We start from the raw sequence: 26,717 nt of genomic DNA on the forward strand, positions 1-26,717 counted from the left end.
AATGTATCGCTGCTTGCTTATTAACCCTGCATTGTTGCTGCATTGGATATTAACCATTAACCAGCCATATTAAAAGAAATCATTTGTTGCTTTATGTACTTTTTTTTAACCTGCGTGAACATCAATGCCTTCAATTTTTAAAGGCTTTATTAATAAATTGGCTTGCTTCTGCCTCGTTTCAGAACCCAAATCATGAGTATTAGCCCTTAAATGTTTGATAGTTAGTTTACCTTCCCTCTCAGTCCTTGAGTCTGTAGTTTTATCACGACACATTCTTACTTACTGCTTAGCTGATTATAAAAGTTGGGTAGAGGTGAACCTGAGGAAAAGCAAAGCTGCAGCTCCCTCTTCTGAGCAAAACTGGAAGGTTAATTTATTGCTTTTAAAACAAAGGTATCTGTTTGGAGTAATATTTAGAGTTGACTGACTGTTAAAAAAAAAACTATTTTTTTCTGTTAACCATATGTTAACCTTTTCGTTAACCTTTGCATGCAGAAAAAACCATGTCTTTCCCTTTTTCTTTCCTCCCTTTCTTTAATTATAAGGTGCTTACATTACTTTCCTCCTGCTCTTGTTTTACTTTTTTAGACTTTGTTCGCTCCAGTACTGGCAGTTTGGACAGACCAGAAAAAAAAGGCCTCCTGGGTATCTTCCAGTTCAACAGGAGGAAATCCAAGGTGAGACTCATTCCTGGGCAATATGCTGTATGTGTGCAGGAAGTATGTCTGAATTATTAAATAAGAAAACAGCATGGACATCATTATAATTCTGCCCTTAGTTTTTGCATTTAATTATTTATACAAGTATCATTAGAAAAATAATAGTGTGAAGTAATTTACAAACTAACCTTTAGCATCATACTTATAGGCCATTCATACTTAACTGATAGCTGAGGCAAGCTAAATGCATGGCTGAATAGTTTGATGCTGCATGTTAGTTGTGCCTTCCGTTTGCAGACAGAGACAACATCTGTGGACATGGATGACTTTGATGATAAAATAATCCAAAACACTGACACACAATCCTGTGTAAGTACGTCTAACAATTTTTACAATGTCCAGAAGGGAAATAAAGCTCTCATCTTAACTTGTTACTGAAGCCGTGCAATCCCATACGGTGTTCCAGTTATTCTGTATAACTGGAACATAATACAGACTGCTTCTATGGACAGACTGCTGTTTGTGCAAACTGGGAACATACCTTGGAGCCAGTGGCTTTTACCTTAAGTTGTGTGCATCATCATTGCTTTATTTTTTTAATATAAGGGATTTTCAAAAAATGTATCAAAATAAACAGGAGGACTTTAGCTTTGAAGCCCTGCGACAGACTGGCGACCTGTCCAGGGTGTACCCCGCCTCTCGCCCTATGACAGCTGGGATAGGCTCCAGCGCCCCGGCGACCCTGAAAAGGATGAGCGGAAGCGAATGGATGGATGGATGGACTTTAGCTTTGAAACAAGCATTAGCAATAGAGCAGCACTGCTAGTACTATGCCATCTGTGTCCTTTGTCATCACCTTTAGTGCTTGATTTTGGATTGCATTTAACATTTTACTGACTTACACAGTTAAGACTATTGAAAGCTTCCTGTTGGTGCCTCGGGGTAAATTGTCCTGCACGAGTTATATGTAGCAGTAGTCATAATAGCAGTAATTTAACATGTCAACAAATACAAGATAAATGTGGATGTAAGTTGCCTTGTTACGTGCAATAAAACTGTCTTTTGACAAGGGCATATGTTGTGCCTGGTATTTGCATGAGTAGATAACAAGGACCCATGGCAAGTTTGTGTTTAAGACCCACAGTCACAGTAATCCATCCATGCCTGTGTCACCAAAGCCCGTCACTTTGGCCGATAATTTATTCGTTTTAATGGAAATTTTTAGTTGTTTCAGCTTTAAAAAGTAGTTCTGCAATAGAAACCCAACATTCCCTTATGACCAACAACTTGATGACACTGCAGGACAACAAAAAAACTTTTAGCAGAAATAAATCTCCTGTAGATCCAGGCTTACAGACAGGAGAAATCTAATACAGAACCAGTTGGGGTGAAGGGAAGTAGAAGGAAAAGACAAAAGAGGACCAGAGAGAGCTGTTAGAATGAAGACCAAGCACAAACTATGGTGCAGAGAGACTAGATTATTTCAATGCAGTAATGTGTGCCGATGTCCTCCAGAGGGCAGTCATTCTATAAGATTAGTCAGCAGACTCTCAAGCATCTGTTCATCACAGGTCTTTATCAGTGCAGTTCATAACACCATTACATTTTCTTTTAAGCAACCATCATCCATCTCTTTACTTCTGCATCTGAGCACTAATTTGGTAGTACGTATCCAATTTGGATACATATACATACATATATATCTAAAATCAGCTCAAATGTTTTTATATATATATATATATATATATATATATATATATATATATATATATATATATATATATATATATATGTATACAAATTTGAGCTGATTTTAGAATCTGAATATGATAAACATCAGTAACATAATGTAAAAGATTTTCCTCCAAGATTTCTCTGCAGTATATCCAGATGCACATTTAGACGCTGCATTTAGCAGCACTGAAGCTGTTATAGCTATAACTAAATCAATGGCATTTGATTACATTAGCCTGCCTGCCTCCCTCCTATTCAGTACACTGCTTCTCTAAGCTTGCCCTTGACTCCACCCTTCCAGCTTTGTGTCTACTGCTTAATACTGAGCATTATTAACATTATCTTCTTCTTTTCCTTTTCCAGCCAGTCCTCTTTGTCCTTTTTTTATTCTCTTCGTTGTCTTTAATTATTTCTTAAAGATTTTGCATATAGGGATCACAGTGTAATTAAAAGGAAAAAAGTCAGCAGACTATGAATTAAACATCAAAACTGTTATAGACACAGCACAACTCATTTACTTTGCTGAAACACTGAAAAGTATGAAAGACAGTTTTGTTGGATTGATTAATAATTCTTTTTTTTTCTACTGGACTTTAATGCAGCTTTTTTTCCCCCTATGATTGTTTCTCAGCCTGGGCAGTTTTTAGACCACACGCATGCATTTGCACACACCAGAAAACACACACCCACAGAGTGTTATCAACCCAAAGGCATCACATTACCCTACCTTGGCTACATTAGCACTAAAAGCCCAGCCTCTTATCTCTAATTGTTCATTAGGGGCTAAACTACTGTGTGTGTCAGTGTAAGTGTGTGTGGTCATAAAACATTAGCATGGTCAAATAGCGTTATGTCTGGGAAGACCTCATTCTAAAGCAAACTCACTTCTAAAAGTTTTTTTAAAAATATGCAGTATTTATTTGTTCTTAGCTTTTTAGGGAGTGGCATTGCTTAAGTTCCTCTAATACAGTGGTTCTCAAACTTTTTTTGCTAGGCCCCCCTTTGTTTTACAAGAAAAATGTTCGCGCTGGTTGGTTTGGAAACATATTTGGCGATGCTTCATCTCCTGCTTTGCGTTTGTGTGGAAGCCCCGTCAAAAACCTGTCAATTATGCTAGCGGTGTCCAAGCGTTTTTGTTTTTTTTTCATACTGCTCTTAGATCCACTTGCCACTGATCATTGTTCTTTTAGGTTGCATCCTTCTCCCATATGCTCTTCCAATACTGCTCCGTCTCCAGCCTTGGTGACGCTGTTCTTATATTGTTCCCTTGCTATTGAGAGTACACCTTGGATGTGTCCGTGCAGAACAGCTGGTTTATTCTCCTGCCTTCTATCTCTCTGCTATACCTTTTCAAGTGGTTAGCCAAGGCTGTGAGTATTTCCTTGGCAGTTTCTAAGGCGTCAGATATGGGCAGCTTGCTGTTTGCAGTAGGAATTTTCCTTAGTGCTGCATTCACATCTTCTAGTAGACTTTCAGAGGGTACTTCATGTAGTCTTGGTAACCAACTACAGAGGGTCCAGGTTTCCAGTTTCACCATGATCCTCTCGTTCTGGTCAGCTACGCTCGCACTCAGTGCTCCTTCTTCCATCGTACTTGGGGCCTGGTACTCAATCTCGGGTGGAGGTAATATCTCCCGCCTGACTTGTTGTCCTGGCTCTCCCTTGCCATAGCATTTGTGCTATATACCTTATGGATCTCTAGCTGTGAAAGCAGTTCCTTCTACTCAATGTTGGAACACCAAGCTATTAGTTGTTTCTCTGTCAGTCTGCTGGGTATCGAAGGTTCCATAGGTCCCACATCCTAGTCAAGTAACCTCTTCTGCTGGAAACGGAGTAGCATTCCAACAGGGCCCTGTTCTTATTTCCTTCAAGCTCGGGTCCTACCAGAGCACTTGGAGCTTGAGGGTCCTGTGCAGTATCTTAGCTGTTCCTAGGACTGCGCTCTTCTGGACAGAGATCGCAGATGTTGTTCCTGAGATCTGCTGGAGCCACTCGCCTGGCTTGGGAGTCACTGCACCTTGTGCTCCAATTACCACTGGGACCACTGTTGCCTTCACCCTCCACATCTTCTCGAGCTCTTCTCTGAGCCTTTGGTACATCTTCAGCTTCTCATGTTCCTTCTTCCTGATGTTGCTGTCATTCGGTATCACTACGTCTATCACTACAGCCGTCTTCTTCTGCTTGTCTATCACTACTATGTCCGGTTGGTTAGCCACCATTTTGTCCATCTGTATCTGAAAGTCCCACAGGATCTTAGCTCAGTTATTCTCAACCACCCTAAGAGGCGTCTCCCATTTTGATCTCGTATACTTCTTAATATACAATACAATACAGGTTTATTTGTATAGCACATTTAAAACCAAGGGTATACCAAAGTGCTTCACAATAACACAATAAACAGTTAATGATAACAAAACCAGTAAGTCATTAAAACAAATTAGATTAAATGAAAGACAGAAGCATTAAAAGATAGTAGGGAAAATTCAGAGTATCCAGAAAATGTCAAAATGAATAATGATACAGCAAGTAGTGAGAGGTAAAGTTTAGCATGTATATATATATATGTATATATATATATATATATATATATATATATATATATATATACACACACACACACACACACACACACACACACACACACACACACAATACCTACAACCACGATTACCGACACTAACAAGCTGATCTACAAAACGGCAGCAGTGATCAGTGAGATGCTTGGCTACAAGTTGAACAGCAACAAGAGGCAGTACCCTCCATGGAGAAGGAGGCTAGAGGGCAAGATCAAAGTAGCACGGAGGGAGGTTAGCCAACTAACGGAGTTGCAGAAAGGTGCGACAAAGAAGGTGCATAAGAAATACAGCAAGCTGTCCATACCTGAGGCCTTGGAAACTGCCAAGCAAAGACTCACAGCCTTGGCCAGCCGCTTGAGGAGGTACACCAGAGAGATAGAAGGCAGGAGAATAAACCAGCTGTTCTCCACAGAACCAGCAAAGGTGTACTCTCAGTGGCAAGGGAACAATAATAATAAGAGAACAGCACCACCAAGGCTGGAGACGGAGCAGTACTGGAAGAGCATATGGGAGAAGGACGCAACCCATAACGGCAATGCTCAGTGGCTAGTGGATCTGAGGGCAGACCATAGCGACCTCCCTGAACAGGGTCCAGTAACCATCACAGTGGCAGATATCCAAGAAAGGGTCTCCAGTATGAAGAGTTGGACAGCACCAGGGCCCGACATGGTTCACGTCTACTGGCTAAAGAAGCTGACTGCACTCCACGAGCGTCTGGCAGCACAAATGAACCAGCTGCTAGTTAACGAGAGACACCCGGAATGGCTAACTGAAGGTCGGATGGTCCTGATCCCCAAGGACCCCAAGAAGGGACCGGTCCCCTCCAACTACCGACCAATAACCTGCCTCAGTACTACATGGAAGCTCCTGTCAGGCATCATATCGGCTAAGATGAACAGGCACATGGGTCAATACATGAGCGGGACACAGAAAGGAATTGGCAAGAATACCAGAGGCGCAAAACACCAGCTACTGGTAGACAGAACAGTCAGCCGAGACTGCAAGACCAGACTGACCAACCTGTGCACTGCCTGGATTGATTACAAGAAGGCCTATGACTCAATGCCCCACAGCTGGATACTGGAATGCCTAGAATTGTACAAGATCAATGGGACCCTAAGAGCCTTCATCAGGAACTCAATGGGGATGTGACGTACAACACTAGAGGCCAACTCCAAGCCCATAGCACAAGTCACCATCAAGTGCGGGGTCTACCAAGGAGATGATCTGTCCCCACTGCTGTTCTGCATAGGCCTGAACCCCCTCAGTGAGATCATTAACAAGACTGGCTACAGATACCGACTACGGAACGGAGCAGTTGTCAGCCACCTCCTGTACATGGATGACATCAAGCTGTATGCCAAGAGTGAACAAGACATCGATTCACTGATCCACACTACCAGGCTGTACAGCAGTGACATTGGAATGTCGTTCGGACTGGAGAAGTGTAGTCGGATGGTAACAAAGAGAGGGAAGGTAGTCAGAACTGAGGGGATCAGGTTACCAGAAGGCAACATTGCAGACATAGAGGACAGTTACAAGTACCTGGGGATCCCGCAGGCGAATGGGAACCATGAAGAGGCCGCTAGAAAAGCTGCAACCACCAAGTACCTGCAGAGGGTCAGGCAAGTCCTGAGGAGTCAGCTGAACGGTAAGAACAAGATCCGGGCCATCAACACGTACGCCCTGCCCGTGATCAGGTACCCTGCTGGGGTAATAGGCTGGCCAAAGGAGGAGATAGAAGCCACTGACATAAAGACAAGAAAGCTCCTTACCATGCATGGAGGGTTTCACCCCAAGTCCAGCACCCTGAGGCTGTACGCTAAGCGGAAGGAAGGGGGCCGGGGACTGGTGAGTGTCAGCACCACAGTCCAGGATGAGACAACGAACATCCAAGAATACATTGGGAAGATGGCCCCAACTGACCGAGTGCTCAGTGAATACCTCAGGCAGCAGAAACCCAAGAAAGAGGAGGGAGACGAGGAACCATCATGGAAGGACAGGCCCCTGCACGGTATGTACCACCGGCAGATAGAGGAGGTGGCTGATATCCAGAAATCCTACCAGTGGCTGGACAAAGCTGGACTGAAAGACAGCACAGAGGCACTAATCATGGCAGCACAAGAACAAGCTCTGAGTACAAGATCCATAGAGGCTGGGGTCTATCACACCAGGCAAGACCCCAGGTGCAGGCTGTGTAAAGATGCCCCAGAGACAATCCAGCACATAACAGCAGGGTGCAAGATGCTACCAGGCAAGGCATACATGGAACGCCATAACCAAGTGGTCGGCATAGTGTACAGGAACATCTGTGCCGAGTATAACCTGGAAGTCCCGAGGTCAAAATGGGAGATGCCCCCAAGGGTGGTGGAGAATGACCGAGCTAAGATCCTGTGGGACTTCCAGATACAGACGGACAAAATGGTGGTGGCTAACCAACCGGACATAGTGGTGGTAGACAAACAGAAGAAGACGGCCGTAGTGATCGATGTAGCGGTTCAGAGTGACAGCAATATCAGGAAGAAGGAACACGAGAAGCTGGAGAAATACCAAGGGCTCAGAGAAGAGCTCGAGAGGATGTGGAGGGTGAAGGTAACGTTGGTCCCCGTGGTAATCGGAGCACTAGGTGCGGTGACTCCCAAGCTAGGCGAGTGGCTCCAGCAGATCCCGGGAATAACATCAGAGATCTCTGTCCAGAAGAGCGCAGTCCTGGGAACAGCTAAGATACTGCGCAGGACCCTCAAGCTCACAGGCCTCTGGTAGAGGACCCGAGCTTGAAGGATAAACTGCCCGCAGGGGCGTGCTGGGTGTTTTTTTTTTATATATATATATATGTATATGTATATATATATATATGTATATATGTATATATATAGGGATGGGTATCGTTTAGGTTTTATCCGATACCGGTGCCAAATCGGTACTTTTGAAACGGTGCCGGTGCTTAAACGGTGCTCGAACCGGTGCTTAAAGAATGGAGAACACAAACTTTGTCCAAAAACCTCTCATGTTCAGCTGTTTTTTTTGTAAAAAGATAACAATGTTAGCCTTTTCTGCAGCTATGGGGCATATATGGTATCACTCTTGGCTGGAAGCAGTGCTTAAACAATGAAAAAAACACAAACTTTGTCCAAAAACCTCTCATGTTTAGCAGTTTCCCTCTTTTTCTTTGGTCATTTTAGCCTTTTTGGCCAGGGTGAAGGGAGTATCTGCCATCAAACAAGAAGACAGCCGCATGTAGCTATGATGATGTTTGCTAGTTCACCTTACATGCATTAATGTAATAACGTGGTTAGCCTACTCAATGTAAATTACACACGAACAACATGAAGCTACTCACGCAGAGAAGAACGGCTGCTGCTGCCATCATCATCAGTCATCATTTCTGCTACACTGGCAGGGCTAGGGGCCAGGACTCTATTCTTCGGGTTTTTGGGGGATGTTGCTCCGGGTCCGATAACTGGCAACCCACCCGACGTGCACGGTGTGAGGTCTCGCAGCAAGCTATCAAATACGGCGCATTTCTCGGCTTTTAAAAAAACCGCTATGCGTCGCCAGCTGTTTAATCGGATTCTTGGTGTTACCTCCTTTGACAGTATCACAGTATCAGCTTAAAGCACTTGTTGCAGGCTGCGGAGTTTGCATATTTTGCTGTGAAGTACAGCCAGACTTTTGACCGCTTCGCCTTGGACATTTTAAATCTGTAGCTCTGCTCTAACAGAACGTACGTACCTGGCCCCGCCTACTATCCTCAGAAACGTAAAATGATTGGCTAGAAGTGTATCACAGCTCAGGAAAAAAAAGCACCGAAATAAAGCACCGAAATGTGCTCTGCTTTTCGGTCTAGTTACTACCGTTTATGTCAGAACCGGTGCCATCATGGCACCGGACACCGGTACCCATCCCTATATATATATATGTATGTATATGTATATATGTATGTATATATATATATATATATATATATATATATATATATATATATATATATATATATATATATACATACATATATACATAATATATATATATATATATATATATATATATATATATATATATATATATATATATCCCTTGCCCACCGATGCCTTCTTGTTCCAGTAGCCCACTTTTCGTCAGGGTGCCCTGGTTCCTCAACACCTGACGCGGACCTTGTTGATCCGGGCGACGTCCGAGCCGGCATGCCTTCATATTTATCTGTCTCGCTCATGTCTGCGGTAGGCTTGCTTAGCATAGGGGGTCTAGCCTTAGGACCCTTACTGGATACAGACGCCCCAGGCAGGAATCGAACTTGCGATCCTCCCACCCGAGATTGGGTACATAGCCCCAAGTGTGATAGGAGAAGGATCGTTGAGTGCGAGAGGAACTGACCTGAAAAATAGGATCATGGCCAAGCTTGAAACCTGGATCCCCCGTAGCCGGTTACCAAGATTACGTGAAGTACCCTCAGAAGGTCTGCTAGATGATGTTAATGCAGCACTACGGGCAATACCTACAACCACGATTACCGACACTAACAAGCTGATCTACAATACGGCAGCAGTGATCAGTGAGATGCTTGGCTACAAGTTGAACAGCCACAAGGGGCAGTACCCTCCATGGAGAAGGAGGCTAGAGGGCAAGATCAAAGTAGCACGGAGAGAGGTTAGCCAACTAACGGAGTTGCAGAAAGGTGCGACGAATAAGGTGCCTAAGAAATACAGCAAGCTGTCCATACCTGAGGCCTTGGAAACTGCCAAGCAAAGACTCACAGCCTTGGCCAGCCGCTTGAGGAGGTACACCAGAGAGATAGAAGGCAGGAGAATAAACCAGCTGTTCTCCACAGAACCAGCAAAGGTGTACTCTCAGTGGCAAGGGAACAATAAGAGAACAGCACCACCAAGGCTGGAGACGGAGCAATACTGGAAGAGCATATGGGAGAAGGATGCAACCCATAACGGCAATGCTCAGTGGCTAGAGGATCTGAGGGCAGACCACAGCGACCTCCCTGAACAGGGTCCAGTAACCATCACAGTGGCGGATATCCAAGAAAGGGTCTCCAGTATGAAGAGTTGGACAGCACCAGGGCCCGACATGGTTCACGCCTACTGGCTGAAGAAGCTAACTGCACTCCACGAGCGTCTGGCAGCACAAATGAACCAGCTGCTAGTTAACGAGAGACACCCGGAATGGCTAACCGAAGGTCGGACGGTCCTGATCCCCAAGGACCCCAAGAAGGGACCGGTCCCCTCCAACTACCGACCAATAACCTGCCTCAGTACTACATGGAAGCTCCTGTCAGGCATCATATCGGCTAAGATGAACAGGCACATGGGTCAATACATGAACGGGACACAGAAAGGAATTGGCAAGAATACCAGAGGCGCAAAACACCAGCTACTGGTAGACAGAACAATCAGCCGAGACTGCAAGACCAGACTGACCAACCTGTGCACTGCCTGGATTGATTACAAGAAGGCCTATGACTCAATGCCCCACAGCTGGATACTGGAATGCCTAGAATTGTACAAGATCAATGGGACCCTAAGAGCCTTCATCAGGAACTCAATGGGGATGTGGCGTACAACACTAGAGGCCAACTCCAAGCCCATAGCACAAGTCACCATCAAGTGCGGGATCTACCAAGGAGATGCTCTGTCCCCACTGCTGTTCTGCATAGGCCTGAACCCCCTCAGTGAGATCATTAACAAGACTGGCTACGGATACCGACTACGGAACGGAGCAGTTGTCAGCCACCTCCTGTACATGGATGACATCAAGCTGTATGCCAAGAGTGAACGAGACATCGATTCACTGATCCACACTACCAGGCTATACAGCAATGACATTGGAATGTCGTTCGGACTGGAGAAGTGTAGTCGGATGGTAACAAAGAGAGGGAAGGTAGTCAGAACTGAGGGGATTGAACTACCAGAAGGCAACATTGCAGACATAGAGGACAGTTACAAGTACTTGGGGATCCCGCAGGCGAATGGGAACCATGAAGAGGCCGCTAGAAAAGCTGCAACCACCAAGTACCTGCAGAGGGTCAGGCAAGTCCTGAGGAGTCAGCTGAATGGTAAGAACAAGATCCGGGCCATCAACACGTACGCCCTGCCCGTGATCAGGTACCCTGCTGGGGTAATAGGCTGGCCAAAGGAGGAGATAGAAGCCACTGACATAAAGACAAGAAAGCTCCTTACCATGCATGGAGGGTTTCACCCCAAGTCCAGCACCCTGAGGCTGTACGCTAAGCGGAAGGAAGGGGGCCGGGGACTGGTGAGTGTCAGCACCACAGTCCAGGATGAGACAACGAACATCCAAGAATACATTGGGAAGATGGCCCCAACTGACCGAGTGCTCAGTGAATACCTCAGGCAGCAGAAACCCAAGAAAGAGGAGGGAGACGAGGAACCATCATGGAAGGACAGAGCCCTGCACGGTATGTACCACCGGCAGATAGAGGAGGTGGCTGATATCCAGAAATCCTACCAGTGGCTGGACAAAGCTGGACTGAAAGACAGCACAGAGGCACTAATCATGGCAGCACAAGAACAAGCTCTGAGCACAAGATCCATAGAGGCTGGGGTCTATCACACCAGGCAAGACCCCAGGTGCAGGCTGTGTAAAGATGCCCCAGAGACAATCCAGCACATAACAGCAGGGTGCAAGATGCTAGCAGGCAAGGCATACATGGAACGCCATAACCAAGTGGCCGGCATAGTGTACAGGAACATCTGTGCCGAGTATAACCTGGAAGTCCCGAGGTCAAAATGGGAGATGCCCCCAAGGGTGGTGGAGAATGACCGAGCTAAGATCCTGTGGGACTTCCAGATACAGACGGACAAAATGGTGGTGGCTAACCAACCGGACATAGTGGTGGTAGACAAACAGAAGAAGACGGCCGTAGTGATCGATGTAGCGGTTCCGAATGACAGCAATATCAGGAAGAAGGAACACGAGAAGCTGGAGAAATACCAAGGGCTCAGAGAAGAGCTCGAGAGGATGTGGAGGGTGAAGGTAACGGTGGTCCCCGTGGTAATCGGAGCACTAGGTGCGGTGACTCCCAAGATAGGCGAGTGGCTCCAGCAGATCCCGGGAACAACATCGGAGATCTCTGTCCAGAAGAGCGCAGTCCTGGGAACAGCTAAGATACTGCGCAGGACCCTCAAGCTCCCAGGCCTCTGGTAGAGGATCCGAGCTTGAAGGATAAACCGCCCGCAGGGGCGTGCTGGGTGTTTTTTTTGTTTTTTATATATGTATGTATGTATGTATGTATATATATATATATATATATATATATATGTATATACAAATACATATATATACATATACACACACGTATATATATACACACACACACATATATATATATATATATATATATATATATATATATATATATATATATATATATATATACATATATATATATATATACATACATACATACATACATACATACATACATATATATATATATATATATATATATATATATATATATATACATATACATATATATATATATATATATATATATATATATATATGTGTGTGTGTGTGTGTGTGTGTGTGTGTGTGTGTGTGTGTATGTGTGTGTGTGTGTGTGTGTGTGTATGTGTGTGTGTGTGTGTGTGTGTATATATATGTGTGTGTGTATATGTATATATATATGTATTAAATATATGTCAGTAACAAAATGTCAGTAAGTTAATTTCCTGTCCATAAAAACATGAAAGGAATTCCCAGGAGATTCAGTGTGTAAGTCATGATCCTAGTTATACAGAGCTTCAAAAGGTTGACTTTGTGTTACACACTTTGTAATTATAAATGTGCTGTGAACTCCATTTCCCCCCCAAAAGAGCTGGAGTACCTTTTGTTCTGTTTTCCTCTCTCACTGTTTCCACACATTTCAGATTGTTTACCACGGTGAAAAGGGTGAAAAAGTCAGGGAGAGTTCATGTGAATTTTCCACTTTGAACATTATATTTTTGTTGAGGTGAAAACATACTTTTGTTTTTGAAGATTCCATATGGGAATCGCATCATTCCTCTCTTCCAGCATTTTTTTTTTATTCTGTCAGCCTCTGTCTGGCATCTCCTCTGCCTCTGCATCACTCTGATGTTACTCCTGTCACAACATAGATGCACAAGTCACACAACACAGCGAACTGTTAAAAATGACAGAACAGGCTTGTGGCACATATTTTTTATATATATATATATATATATATATATATATATATATATATATATATATATATATATATATATATATATATATAATATGTGTGTGTGTGTGTGTTCTGCTTCAGTTTCAGGTGGTTCTGTGTTAATATTCCCCTTTAAGCCTTCCATTTGTGTTTTTACAGTCATAGACATATTTTTGTATCTATAAAAAGGAAGCTGACACTTTTGAGACTTTATCAAAGGTGTGAGCATCACAGCAGATGCCTTTGTGTCAAAGTAGCTGAAGATAAAACACAGAAAAACATGAAGGTGATTTTCCTGGCCTGGGATTTTATAAAAATATTCTGCAGTATATCAAAAACGAAAGAAAACCATTAATCAACATATGAACTTTACCTCTGAAGTTACAGCAGTTTTATTAGAGACACAGCTAAGCGTTTTGCATTTTGCATAATTTTAAAAAGTTTAAATTTGTTCAGTAGCCCATTGAAGGGCAGAAATAAGGTTTTCTTTTCGGAAGTAATTAAAAGGAAAAAAAAAACATCGGCCGACAGTGCTGTAAATAACGATAGTCTTGTGTGTAACAAGCAAGAAAGAAAAATTGCAGGCATGCTATACTTTCCTTATAGATTTCTTTTTTTCTGAAGCCTTGTTCTTTTCCCATCCTTCCCCACTGTGAGATGTTATAACCTAAGGCCCAATTAATCCTAATGACCTGAACTTTATGCTCCTTTTTGCTCTGCTTTTATGTTGTATCCAGGCATTGTCTGAACTCATCAATTAATCTGCTTTAAAGCACTTTTTGTTTTCTTCGATCATGGGGTTTTGAGCTGTGGTTTTGGTGCTCCTGTTGTTGCAAAGGTCTGTACCAAGCTGAGCCACAGGAAGGTGGAGGTTTTCACGAGCACTTTAGGCCCTCTTTGATCAGAAATCGAAACCCATTTTTGTTTCAATGCTTTGGTCGGGAGCAGCCACCCTTTGAAAATGTGGTCGCACTCTCAATTTGATCAAATGTTGCAATAATTGTCATGACTGAAGAATAGACTGTATTTTCAGAAATGTTCCTGTGCATTGCATTCATAGTCTGTGCACGCGTGCATGTTTTTATTCATTTTGTTTGTGGCTTTCCTAGATGTGGATGTTAAGAATACACGTGTCAGCTTTTACACTAAACATAACCCTTGAAATCAAGATTGTCAGTGAATCAACAGGATATTCTGCTGTCTAATAGTTTTCAAGTTAAGTTTGGATACACGTCATAAATTAAGAAGCAACTGGGTTTCATTACACTTAGTTGTGATTTTTGACCCAAGCAGAGTTCTGCACCATTTTAAATGCTGTGCTAAACATGTTCTTAAACTCCTGTAAGTTTTATCCCCTCATCTCCAAATATGGTCGTTAACATATTAGATGAACCCAGAATGAACTGGATTTAATTTTTGATAAAGACAGCTCTGAGCTGTCCTTGAAAATTTAATGGCAATTTAGCCATCAGTCATTTTTATGCTTACAAGTCAGTGATCATATTTGTTCCTTGCTTTAAACTAATTACAAAAATGTTTTTCAAACTCTTAAATTTGTACATTTTTTCATGTTTCCTCCTCCCATTTGTCAGTCTGATTCCCTCTCCTTTTATTTTTCATGTTACCCACAGGACGTGTCCACAGTATCTGGGTTCTCCAGTGGACCTAATTGGTCCGGCACCTTGGGCCAGTCTCAGTCTGTCGCCAGTATCCCGAGGTTGTCTCCCAAGGCTGAGACCAAGAAGAGGAGGGCCCCACCACCGCCTCCTGCCCCTGCACCCAGGATGGAGCACACTACAGTTGAAAGCTGTCAGGTGAGGAAACAGTTTAACCTGTGCCAGATTTATGTGTGTTGCTCTTTATGTTTGTGTTTCATGACAACGCTTGGACTGGAATTGTGAGTTGTGAAATTGAATCCATATCCTGTGTTTTAAAGCAGTAAGTCGTACCAGGAAACACAAATGAAATTAGTTATTATATAAAGATGCACTGTATATGCACATTACTTAAAAACACAATTTCAACATGATTGGCATCATTTTAATGACACAGCTAATTTTGTGCATCTTATGGAAAATCCGCATCCTAGCAAATACAGTAACTCTCAGCTTTCAGCACTGACCCGATGGAGTATATTTGAAAGCTGCAATCAGTGTGATGCAGAATTTCCTTTAGGTATTCTGACCTCAAAGTCAGGATGACCTGTATTGTCTACAATAAGCAACAACTCCCTGCAGTCTTATTATTCTGTTATGGAGGCATGCTACTAAATGTTGTTTAGCAACCAACATCCTTCTGCCCTCCCTCTGATAATAGGTTTTATTTATTTTAAGGAACCAGTGATCTTAAAGAACATTATTCAGCATCTAAGCATTTAATGGATTTTTGCTTAATTATTTCAAAAAAGAGCAGAGTATGGAGTAGAAAAGTCTTCTGAGAAATAATGTGTGTACTGAAGGGGGCCGCAAATACAATCCTAAAAGATTTGATTCACAGTCTCTTGTTCTCAAAACATTAAATATGCAATAAACAATATTAACTAAAGCACTAAAGACAAAAATACCACATAGCCACGAGAATCAATGTTCATTATTCCACATCCAACTTTGTGTTTACCTCAAGTTAACTTATCAGAAGTCAGCCAAAGCATTCAGCTATCTGTGTCCTTTAGTTGATAATGGCAGAACAACTACAAGAGGACCCTTTGACAAGACATTAATACACCTTCAGTGTCAACTCACCTTCTAAATTGGTGTCCTCTTTATTAGAATAACTGAAACGTAAATATAGATATTTTATATTCCTGTGTTTTGCAGTCCTTTGTGACTCTGAGTCATAGGCTCCTTATAGCTGCTGAGCAGACAGAGATGGTAATTTATCTGTCCACCTGTCAGATTAAGAGTTATGACAGATACCAGGGCTCAAATAACCAGACACCACCCAGACTCACAGGAGAAGCTAGAGTTGGGAAGGTTATCTGAGGACTTGATGGACAGTCTAATAATAGATTTCTTCATTTTTTCCGTATGCCTTCTCTAAACTGTTAGCCTATCACATGTATCGTAATGCAAGGTCCTACTGCGGTGCAGGTCACCTGTCACGTGTCCTTGTTTTTGAATATTTTTGATGTGTTTAGATTGTTTTATCGACAGTTCAGGTGCACACATTTTACAGAGTAAAAACAACACATAAAACTGAGATAGTCACTTAGAAATGAATGAAGGGACTTTAAAGGGTTGTTTGATTAAAAAAACAGACTATGTGTAACGACGCAACAGAAGTGCAAGGAGTCAGGCTTTAGCGCTATGCCTGGCATGTTTGTGCTTCACGAAGGTGACTAAAAAAGATGCCATAGCAGAGAGGCTTCTCAGGACAGTTTCTGAGGGCATATCAGGACACTGGCATTAACGAGCTCTTAGTTCTTGAATATGTGGTCCAACTGCAGATGTTAAATCAGTTTGCATTACATTTAAAAGTTGTACTTTCACATTTACATTAGTTGTTTGAGGGGGTGGGGTGCTAAACTGGGGGGGGGGGACTTGCAAACTTTTATGTCTGTAGATGAGTTCAAGCTCCAGTGAAAACAGATGTCACACCATAAATTTTATTTGTTGAGCAAATGGCCCAAATAGCTTTGGATAATGCAGAAGTAAACAGTTGTCAAATGTGGGGATTTTTTATATTTTATTTATTTTCATTTTTATTTTGTTTTATTTTTTTTTGTTATATTTTGCTTACTCAGACATGCCGTGAAAATATCTTCTCAGTTCTGCAGCACGTAGTTGACTCTATGACACATGAGATCATGTGAACGTGCATGTTTGATGATGAGGACAACTGGATAGATGATAAACTTTTATTTATCATATATTTGCATGTTGATCATTTATTCTTACCTATGTTTTTAGAATACAAATTATCTTAAAAAAAAATGCCAGTGCATTTTATACAGAGCTTGCGTCTTTATGTAAAATAAAAACACAAAATAGGAAAGTGTATTTTTGTCTTTCAGGTTGTTTTTTTTTTTTAAATAATTTCTTTTTAGAAACTGTGGGCATGTACGATTATTAAAATAGAATCCAGAAGTTAATGAATTTCTTTTTAAGAACCCGAGATTCTTTCTTTCAGTCATTGACTTTGTAACAAACATTGGAGAGTTTTTCTGGGACTTTGTTACACAACCAAACAATGACTAACCAGTGAAAAACATCTTCTTCTTTTTTTTTTTGCTTATTTGCTTTTTTTACAGTTACTATCAAAGCTGCACTCTGGGGGGCGGGGGTTCTCAGATGGCTGAAAACTTTCTGACCTTTTCCGTATTTTCCGTAAATTTAACAGAGTCAGCGTTCCGTGCGTTCTTTCTGAGAGTCATAGGCAGTTTTTACAGGACACAGGTCATCTCAGGACAGCTCTCTGTGACAGCTGTCCTCATTATAGAATTCCCTATGCGCCAAACAGGCTTAGGTAGTCAACTAATTATGACTTACAAGACAGTAATTGACACTGGCATTGCAGTATAAGCTATAAGAATGATGAGATTGTTATAATGAAGCTAAGTGGCTTTAAATAGACATCAGAGACCAGAGATCATTATGTGTGGCCATTTGTATCATACAAGCAACATAGTTTGATTAAAATCAATGACAAAATTAGGAGGGTCAGACTCTCTTGATTATTGACTATGGAAATAAAGCATTCTTCACATGAAAGGTCAGAGTGTTGAAAAGCCAGCACCAGTTTACACCCTCTGTGTCTATCCCCAGTGACTGATCAGAGAATGATTAGATGCATATAACATTTAACTCAGTGGTTCCCAGATGTGTTTGCACATGCATGCGCAAACACATCCTTTAACCACACACTCCCATATTTTGCTCCATTGCGCTTTATTTCACACCTCAAACAATTAGTAAACAATTAACTAAATACAAGCAATCTGCAATAAATTACAGGTATTAAAAAAATAAACTACTAACTCTTTTACGCTACGTCCACACCTACATGGGTATTTTTGAAAATGCAGCTGTTTCTATGTGTTTGGACCTTTCGTCCACATGTACGTGTAAACGAGGAATACAGAGGTACTAGAGTCACGTTACGCTGTGCGCCACGTTATTGTTTACATGAGATGAATTGCAGAATGACAGATAGTCAGCTTAACAGTACTTTGTCTCTATCTGCAGGTTTACAGGCTTACATATACACACGCAGTTAATGTCCCTCTATTTACAAAAGCAGAGGCGTCATGGTGTGATTATTTTACGTGTAGTTGTTTTTTTTCTGTGTAATAATATTCAACATTGCTATCAATACATTTTTCAAAAAATGCCTCTCTGTGCAAAATCGGTTTAAAAACATAAACAACTGTGGGATACTGTTTGTCCGGGATTTGAACCGGGGGAACAAATCGTGGCAGGCTCAGCCTGATGTTATTTGTATCCCACTGTAACTTTACTGTATACAGAGCTAACATCTCCAAAGTGTCAGGAGTAGTTAGTCATTACAACTAGTGTTTGTGAACTAAAAATCAAGAATGTGGGATACTGTTTGTCCGTGATTTGAAGAGCCCAGCGCTGCTCCCGACGAAGGGAAAACCAATTCTGCAGGGGAGACCTACCTTGGCACTTGTGCAGGTGAAACCAAAGGGAAGATATGCTTCACCATATTTTCTAGTCTTTGGCTTAGAATGAAGTTGGTTTGGAAACATATTCAGCGATGCTTCATCTCCTGCTTTGCATTTGTGTGGGCGCCCCGTCAAAAACCTGTCCATTATGCTAGCAGTGTCCAAGCGTTTTGTTGGGTTTTTTTGTTTTTTTCCTTTTCATACTGCGCCCCCCCTGCAATGGCTCTGCAGGCCCCACACTTTGGGAAGGTCTGATTTAACTGAAGCCCTGTCCCTTGTTTTTCCTTTTTTATAGAGGCCTTAAAACTGAATTGTATGTAATCAGGATAAGTTTTATCTAAACTAGTTTGTATTACTTATATATTATTTGATCTGAATAATGAAGAGCTGTTTCAGAGCTACGCTATTAGCTCAATATATTGATTATGCAACATTTTTAATGAGTCATTACTATGAGCTTAAAAGTTCACTCGGGATACATTGCAGAGAGGTGCCTCTTTTATATGAACTTTGGACGAGTACACTCATTGCCCTGCAAAGATTACAATAGACAAGAGACCAAAGTTTCAGTAAAGCTGTTAGGGAACTAAGCAACACTGGTATAGTCAGTGATTGCTGGTTAATTAAAGTGCAAATTCATGTTTTTGATTATTCTTTTTAATGAAAAGTAGGAATTAAAGCTGGCTGTCAGCATCCAACTCTAGTTGTAACGACGGCAACAGCTATTTTATTATATTATTTTATATTTTTTATTTATATACAGCAATAAAAGTGACACTCTGGGATTGGTGTCACATTTCCAGATGAATGTAAAACAATTCTCTGCTATAGGAGAATTAGATGCTCTTTGATCAGTTAATGACTCCAGCATGGAGGGAAGTTACAGCTTTGTCTTTTTTATTTTCCAGCTCGACAGTCAACAATCTGTGTATGTCTTTACGAGAGACAGACTTAATTGAATTATGTTTTGGAACATCGAGCTCAGAGAAACACAACCTTGTTTGTTTTTTTTTCCAGCAGTGATAGGCAATCTGTTATTGTGGTTTGGGATGAAAGCCGTGTCTGTGTTGCCTCGTGTGACAGAGAAATTGAGAGAAATTCTGAGCTCTCTGCTTCACTGCCCGTAAAAAGGAGATACGTCTTGAATAAACACATTTTTTTGCTGTGTGTACACGAAGAGTTAGGACATTTGAAGTAGAGAGTAAGAGAGGTGATAAAGAGAAGTGAGAAACTTTGGTGAGAGGTTTGCAGAGACAGTCAAAATAAGGTAACATCAGTCTTATATGAGTATTAGGTGTGTGTTTAAGTTGTACAGCATTAACAATGTATTAGCTGTGGGGTCATGTTTCCAAAATGCAGTACAGCATGAACTCTATTTGGCATGTCCTTAGCACCACCCTCACCTTGCAGGAGGACTACACGACAGCTCAGAGGACAGAAATATTATAAAGCGTGGTCGTGTAAGCAGGCTGTCTCTAAATTCAAATGTTTTAAAATATATTACCTACAGCTAGTTTATCTTTCAGTTTTTATGTCTTTTTTCCGCTTATATATTTAATTGTAATAAACATTTTTGGACTTCTGTCACCAAATGATAAAGTGAATTTAATTCGCAGTTCTGCTTGTAGTACTCAGCGGACCAGCTCCATATTAATGGCCCTGCAGTGCCCATAAATTTGGTTTTTGGCATGTATGCATGTACATACCCAGCAGTTTCTTGTTTGCTATTGGATATGTGTGGAGTTCCTGCATGGATTTTTTTGTGTGTTTCTCTTCATTTCTCTCTCTCAAAAGACATGCGAGATCTATTCAAGAACAGGCGAGCAAAACAAAGCAAAATAAAAGAAGGAAAATGTGTTTATTTGGTAAGATATCCTGTGTGCTGTATGGCACCACTGTGTCACTCCACATGCTCTAAAGAAGTTGAGCAAAGAAGGAAAAGAATGTTATACTAGTGACAAAGCAAATACATCATCCAGTATACTATAGATCTGTCATTAACTTTCCTTTGGAGCTGTCAATTTTATTGACGTGTGCTATGGCCAATATAAGCAGGTGTCTGGCTCTAGCTGGACAGTATACATTTTACAAACTTGTTCAGAAAGGCTTTGACGTAGATGTTCAAAGCATGTAACAGAAAACTTTATTTAATCTCAGTCTAAATGTGTCTGACATTTGCACCATCGTCGGTAGTACATTTACATAATTTACAAGTGGAAAAAAAATGTGTATATGAAAAAGTTTAAAAAAATGCAAACATAGAATTAAACTCCTCGAACTTAGCTGACTACATTTTAATTTTACAGCCTTCAGTTTTTACACTCTTTTCCTGTGTCCAGTTCCAAGTTTGTGTTCAAGGGGAAGGCTGTTAACTGTCCCCTCACCTCATGTGTTTAAGTTCAACAGCTGCCCTCTCTGAGCCTGCTTCTATCACAGATTTGTTCCTGTTACGTCTAAGATCAAATCATTTATCCTCTTTGAATGCAAACTCAAATAGAATCAATGGATTTCTTTCTAAAATAACATAAGGTCCTGTCCTGACATGACTTGCAATTTTTCGCCACAGCGGACTCTTAGGTGATATGATTATTGTGGCTAAAGTATTGTAAGATGGCACAGTAAGCATTCTTTCAAACGTACTGAACCTTAAGGCTGTGTTAGTATTAGTTAGGGGCCAGGATTAGGGGAATATGTGCCCCTGCCATGCGGCCTATATATGACAAGATCTGTTTGCACTTTGCTGTCAAAACATCTTATGTATGAAACCAGGGTCTGTTCCAGGAAGCAGGCTTAACACACTCTGAGCCTAAGCCTAAACTCTTGAGTTGATTAACCCTGAGTTGGGAAACCTTTGGTCCTAAAACAGATCAGAACTACGCAGAGTTAGCACAGTCAGCTCTTGAGTTAATGTGTGAGTTAATGTGTAATGGGAGAGAAAACATGGCCATAATTCAGCATGGTATCTGAGCTTACATTTTTATCTAGTACAACCGCAAATTAAAATGATTGCATCCCAGTTTTAATGGATCATAAAGCTAGAATATTGCAGTTTATTAGATTAGAGGTTTAAATCTATTTGTTCATCTGAAACCTGACAGGGACATACTACGGGTGACGGCAGCTAAATATAAAATATTGATCAAACTGATTAGACTGTTTACTTCTTCACCTGTGATTCAGTTACTTGGAATTATAATGTCATACAGGGAGTGCAGAATTATTAAGCAAGTTGTATTTTTGAGGAATAATTTTATTATTGAACAACAACCATGTTCTCAATGAACCCAAAAAACTCATTAATATCAAAGCTGAATGTTTTTGGAAGTAGTTTTTAGTTTGTCTTTAGTTTTAGCTATTTTAGGGGGATATCTGTGTGTGCAGGTGACTATTACTGTGCATAATTATTAGGCAACTTAACAAAAAACAAATATATACCCATTTCAATTATTTATTTTTACCAGTGAAACCAATATAAAATAAAGAGAGGGGCTGAGCTGTCAACTGATCACCACCTGGTGGTGAGTTGGATCAGGTGGCAGGGGAGGACGCTGGACAGACCTGGTGCACCTAAACGCGTAGTGAGGGTGTGCTGGGAACGTCTAGCAGAGGCCCCAGAGGGCTTTCGCTTTGGTGGCCTCAGAATCTCATCTCTGATTTTTGCGGATGATGTGGTTCTGTTGGCTTCATCGGGTGAGGGCCTCCAGCTCGCACTGGAATGGTTCGCAGCCGAGTGTGAAGCAGCGGGAATGAGGATCAGCACCTCCAAATCTGAGGCCATGGAAAAGGGTGGAGTGCCCACTCCGGGTCGGGGATGAGTTCCTGCCCCAAGTGGAGGAGTTCAAGTATCTCGGGGTCTTGTTCGCGAGTGATGGGAGAAGGGAGCCGGAGATCGACAGACGGATTGGGGCTGCAGCTGCAGTAATGCAGATGCTGCACCGGTCCGTCGTGGTGAAGAGGGAGCTGAGTGTAAAAGCGAAGCTCTCAATTTACCGGTCGATCTACGTCCCTACCCTCACCTATGGCCACAAGCTGTGGGTAGTGACCGAAAGAACGAGATCGCGGATACAAGCGGCAGAAATGAGCTTCCTCCGAAGGGTGGCTGGCCTCTCCCTTAGAAATAGGGTGAGAAGTTCGGCCATCCGGGAGGGGCTCAGAGTAGAGCTGCTGCTGCTCCACATCGAAAGGAGCCAGCTGAGGTGGTTCGGGCATCTGACAAGGATGCCCCCTGGGCGCCTCCTGGGTGAGGTGTTCCAGGCATGTCCCACCGGGAGGAGGCCCCGGGGCAGACCCAGGACACGCTGGAGAGATTATATCTCTCGGCTGGCCTGGGAACGCCTTGGTGTTCCCGCGGATAAGCTGGAGGAGGTGGCTGGGTAGAGGGAGGTCTGGGCCTCTTTGCTTAGGCTGCTGCCCCCCCAACCCGGCCTCGGATAAAGCGGATGAAGATGGATGGATGGATGGAAACCAATATAACATCTCCACATTCACAAATATACATTTCTGACATTCAAAAACAAAACAAAAACAAATCAGCGACCAATATAGCCACCTTTCTTTGCAAGGACTGTCATGGTCCTGGGCCATGTGGGCCCAGTATTCTTAGTTTTCATGTATTTTTGTATTTTGTTCTTTATTTAGGCCATGCTTCCTGGGTTGATCTGTTACGTTGTTCCTTATGTGTTTTCCCTTCGTGACTCTTACCCCCTGTGTGCCCCTCTGTGTATTTATGAGCCCTCGTCTCTCTTTGTGTTTTATTCTATGTTTTCCCCAGCCCGTTATGTCTGCGTTCTCCCCGTGCTCTCTCTCCTCCTGTTTGAACCTCTGTGTACTTCCTGTTTTACTTTGCCCATCTCCCATCAGTGTTACGTTCACTCCTGCCGTGTCTTGTTATGATTATCAGTGTCACCTGTGTTCCCCGTGTGCATCCACTTCCCCTGATCATCCCTCATGTGTATTTAGTCTCTGTGTTTCATACAGTCTGTGTCGCGTCGTCTGTGTTCCCACCCTCCATGTTTCCATGCCCGGTCTGTTGTATTCATAGCCTTACCTTAGTTCATTCCCAGTTTAGGTTTCTGTTTAGTTATTGCTTTTGAGCTGCCCTTATTCTTGTTTGTTTCTCTTGCGTTACCAGCCACAATAAAAGGCTCGCTTTTGTTTAAAGTTTACTCCCGTGTCACTCGTGTCCGCACCTGAGTCCTCCACACACTCTCCACACGGTCTGTCACAGCGGACCGTGACAAGGACACTCAAAAGCCTGCCATCCATGGATTCTGTCAGTGTTTTGATCTGTTCACCATCAACATTGCGTGCAGCAGCAACCACAGCCTCCCAGACACTGTTCAGAGAGGTGTACTGTTTTCCCTCCTTGTAAATCTCACATTTGATGATGGACCACAGGTTCTCAATGGGGTTCAGATCAGGTGAACAAGGAGGCCATGTCATTAGTTTTTCTTCTTTTATACCCTTTCTTGCCAGCCACGCTGTGGAGTACTTGGACGCGTGTGATGGAGCATTGTCCTGCATGAAAATCATGTTCTTCTTGAAGGATGCAGACTTCTTCCTGTACCACTGCTTGAAGAAGGTGTTTTCCGGAAACTGGCAGTAGGACTGGGAGTTGAGCTTGACTCCATCCTCAACCCGAAAAGGCCCCACAAGCTCATCTTTGATGATACCAGCCCAAACCAGTACTCCACCTCCACCTTGCTGGCGTCTGAGTCGGACTGGAGCTCTCTGCCCTTTACCAATCCAACCACGGGCCCATCCATCTGGCCCATCAAGACTCACTCTCATTTCATCAGTCCATAAAACCTTAGAAAAATCAGTCTTGAGATATTTCTTGGCCCAGTCTTGATGTTTCAGCTTGTGTGTCTTGTTCAGTGGTGGTCGTCTTTCAGCCTTTCTTACCTTGGCCATGTCTCTGAGTATTGCACACCTTGTGCTTTTGGGCACTCCAGTGATGTTGCAGCTCTGAAATATGGCCAAACTGGTGGCAAGTGGCATCTTGGCAGCTGCACGCTTGACTTTTCTCAGTTCATGGGCAGTTATTTTGCGCCTTGGTTTTTCCACACGCTTCTTGCGACCCTGTTGACCATTTTGAATGAAACGCTTGATTGTTCGATGATCACGCTTCAGAAGCTTTGCAATTTTGAGACTGCTGCATCCCTCTGCAAGATATCTCACTATTTTTGACTTTTCTGAGCCTGTCAAGTCCTTCTTTTGACCCATTTTGCCAAAGGAAAGGAAGTTGCCTAATAATTATGCACACCTGATATAGGGTGTTGATGTCATTAGACCACACCCCTTCTCATTACAGAGATGCACATCACCTAATATGCTTAACTGGTAGTAGGCTTTCGAGCCTATACAGCTTGGAGTAAGACAACATGCATGAAGAGGATGATGTGGACAAAATACTCATTTGCCTAATAATTCTGCACTCCCTGTAGTTAAAAAGACTTGCGCTGTATGTTATATTAAAAATCGTGACTACCAGCATTTAATCACTATGTTTTAAAGTATGTAAATTATTAACAGAATATTCTGCGATATTATCTATCTTGTCCTTACAGTGATGACAGAAATGTCATAAAAGAGCTCATGTTGAAGATATTTATTGGGTTTTCTGCTAATGTCTAACCTGGTTTCAAATAATGTGTGCTTTGATAGTAACTGTGAGTGAGAAAATAAGGAGTCACAGAGAAAGCCAGAGTATGCATTATCTGGGCTAAAGAGGACAATGACCATCTGATTTGTTCCTATTGTTACGGTCTTGGATTAATGCAGTAATAAAAACAGTAGTTTTTGCCTGATTGATCACATGCCAGCTGGCTCAAAAACCTAAAACTGCAAAGACTAGCAGTGGTGTGCTTTTACCAAATAAAGTGTGCCTAGCTGACCTTGTCTTAAAAGGCATTCGACATAAGAAACACGACTGCAGCGTGTGGTTGTCAACATTGATACACACTCTTCCACATTTTAGTTCAGTACAGGAAAGTGAGCGATGACGAAGACAGTCCAGCTGCTTTGTTGTCTCTCATTAGCACATACATACACAATGACGTCATCCTTGCTGATGTGCTTAGACACACACAAATACAGAGCAGCCCCCTCTCATGTATCCATTATATCCTTTTCACGTTCCACATTACTCTTGTTATGTTGCCCTGTCACAAAGGCCTTCACCCATCAAGAGTCCTTCAAAAACAACTGATGAATGGTCACGCTACCAGGATGATGCCTCCATGGGTGGCCCTATCTGATCAACATGCTCTGACATGGGGCCCTTTGCCTTCCAAACCACGGAGTGGAAAATTTAATTGACACAGCAGACTGTCCACGTATCACCTTCTGTGCTTCATTCTGTAAATGTCCATTCCCCTTAAAAACTGCTCACATGTATCACATATGTTTTTTGTTTGTTTTTTAAAAATAAAATCGCGTAATGTCAGGGAAATGTGGTGATTAATTATTTTGATCAAACATGTGACAAGGTTATTTATTTTATTTTCCACTTGCTTTCTAAGTTTAGAGACATACAAACTGACCCAATGTACAGCATTCAGTTTAAATGCACTTCTGAGACAAAATCATTGCAGAGAGAAACCTGTTTTCTTTCTTTGTTTTGTTGTGGTCTTGCTGGTAACTTTACCGTAGAACAAACAAAATTCTGCTTTCCACTTTAATATACCTCAAAATGTATCTGGCTGCCTGTGATAATAAAAAATGTTTAATGTACAAACGGAGTAAAATATGTATATATATTTAATTAATTTTAATTTAAATGGAAATAGTTAGTATTGCTAATATTCACATATATTAATTTTTAAATTATTATACTGTGATGTGGATGAACTTACTACCTTTTGTCAATTATATTTGACATTGTTTTTGCCAACCCCGTGGTATATAATGAAAAAGCTTGAATATACT

At 42.0% G+C, this 26,717-nt stretch overlaps 1 protein-coding gene across 9 annotated transcripts in view; it reads left to right on the top strand.

Annotated features, from left to right (window-relative positions):
* The window catches only part of cobl (cordon-bleu WH2 repeat protein), a 69,441-nt gene that overhangs the window by 20,294 nt on the left and 22,430 nt on the right, over positions 1 to 26,717 (top strand). For 7 of the 9 annotated variants that reach the window (XM_085422346.1, XM_085422345.1, XM_085422354.1 and 4 more), the window contains 3 exons: positions 589 to 677; positions 957 to 1,028; positions 14,797 to 14,979. In XM_085422346.1, coding sequence (XP_085278472.1) covers positions 589 to 677; positions 957 to 1,028; positions 14,797 to 14,979 — 344 coding nt within the window. The remainder of the gene's footprint in view (positions 1 to 588; positions 678 to 956; positions 1,029 to 14,796; positions 14,980 to 26,717) is intronic. The other 2 variants (XM_085422351.1, XM_085422352.1) reach the window with 1 other exon arrangement.

Source organism: Rhamphochromis longiceps, linkage group LG11 (genome assembly GCF_057381845.1).
Source record: "Rhamphochromis longiceps isolate RC_006_pf linkage group LG11, R_longiceps_female_GT1.1, whole genome shotgun sequence".
NCBI lineage: Eukaryota > Metazoa > Chordata > Actinopteri > Cichliformes > Cichlidae > Rhamphochromis > Rhamphochromis longiceps.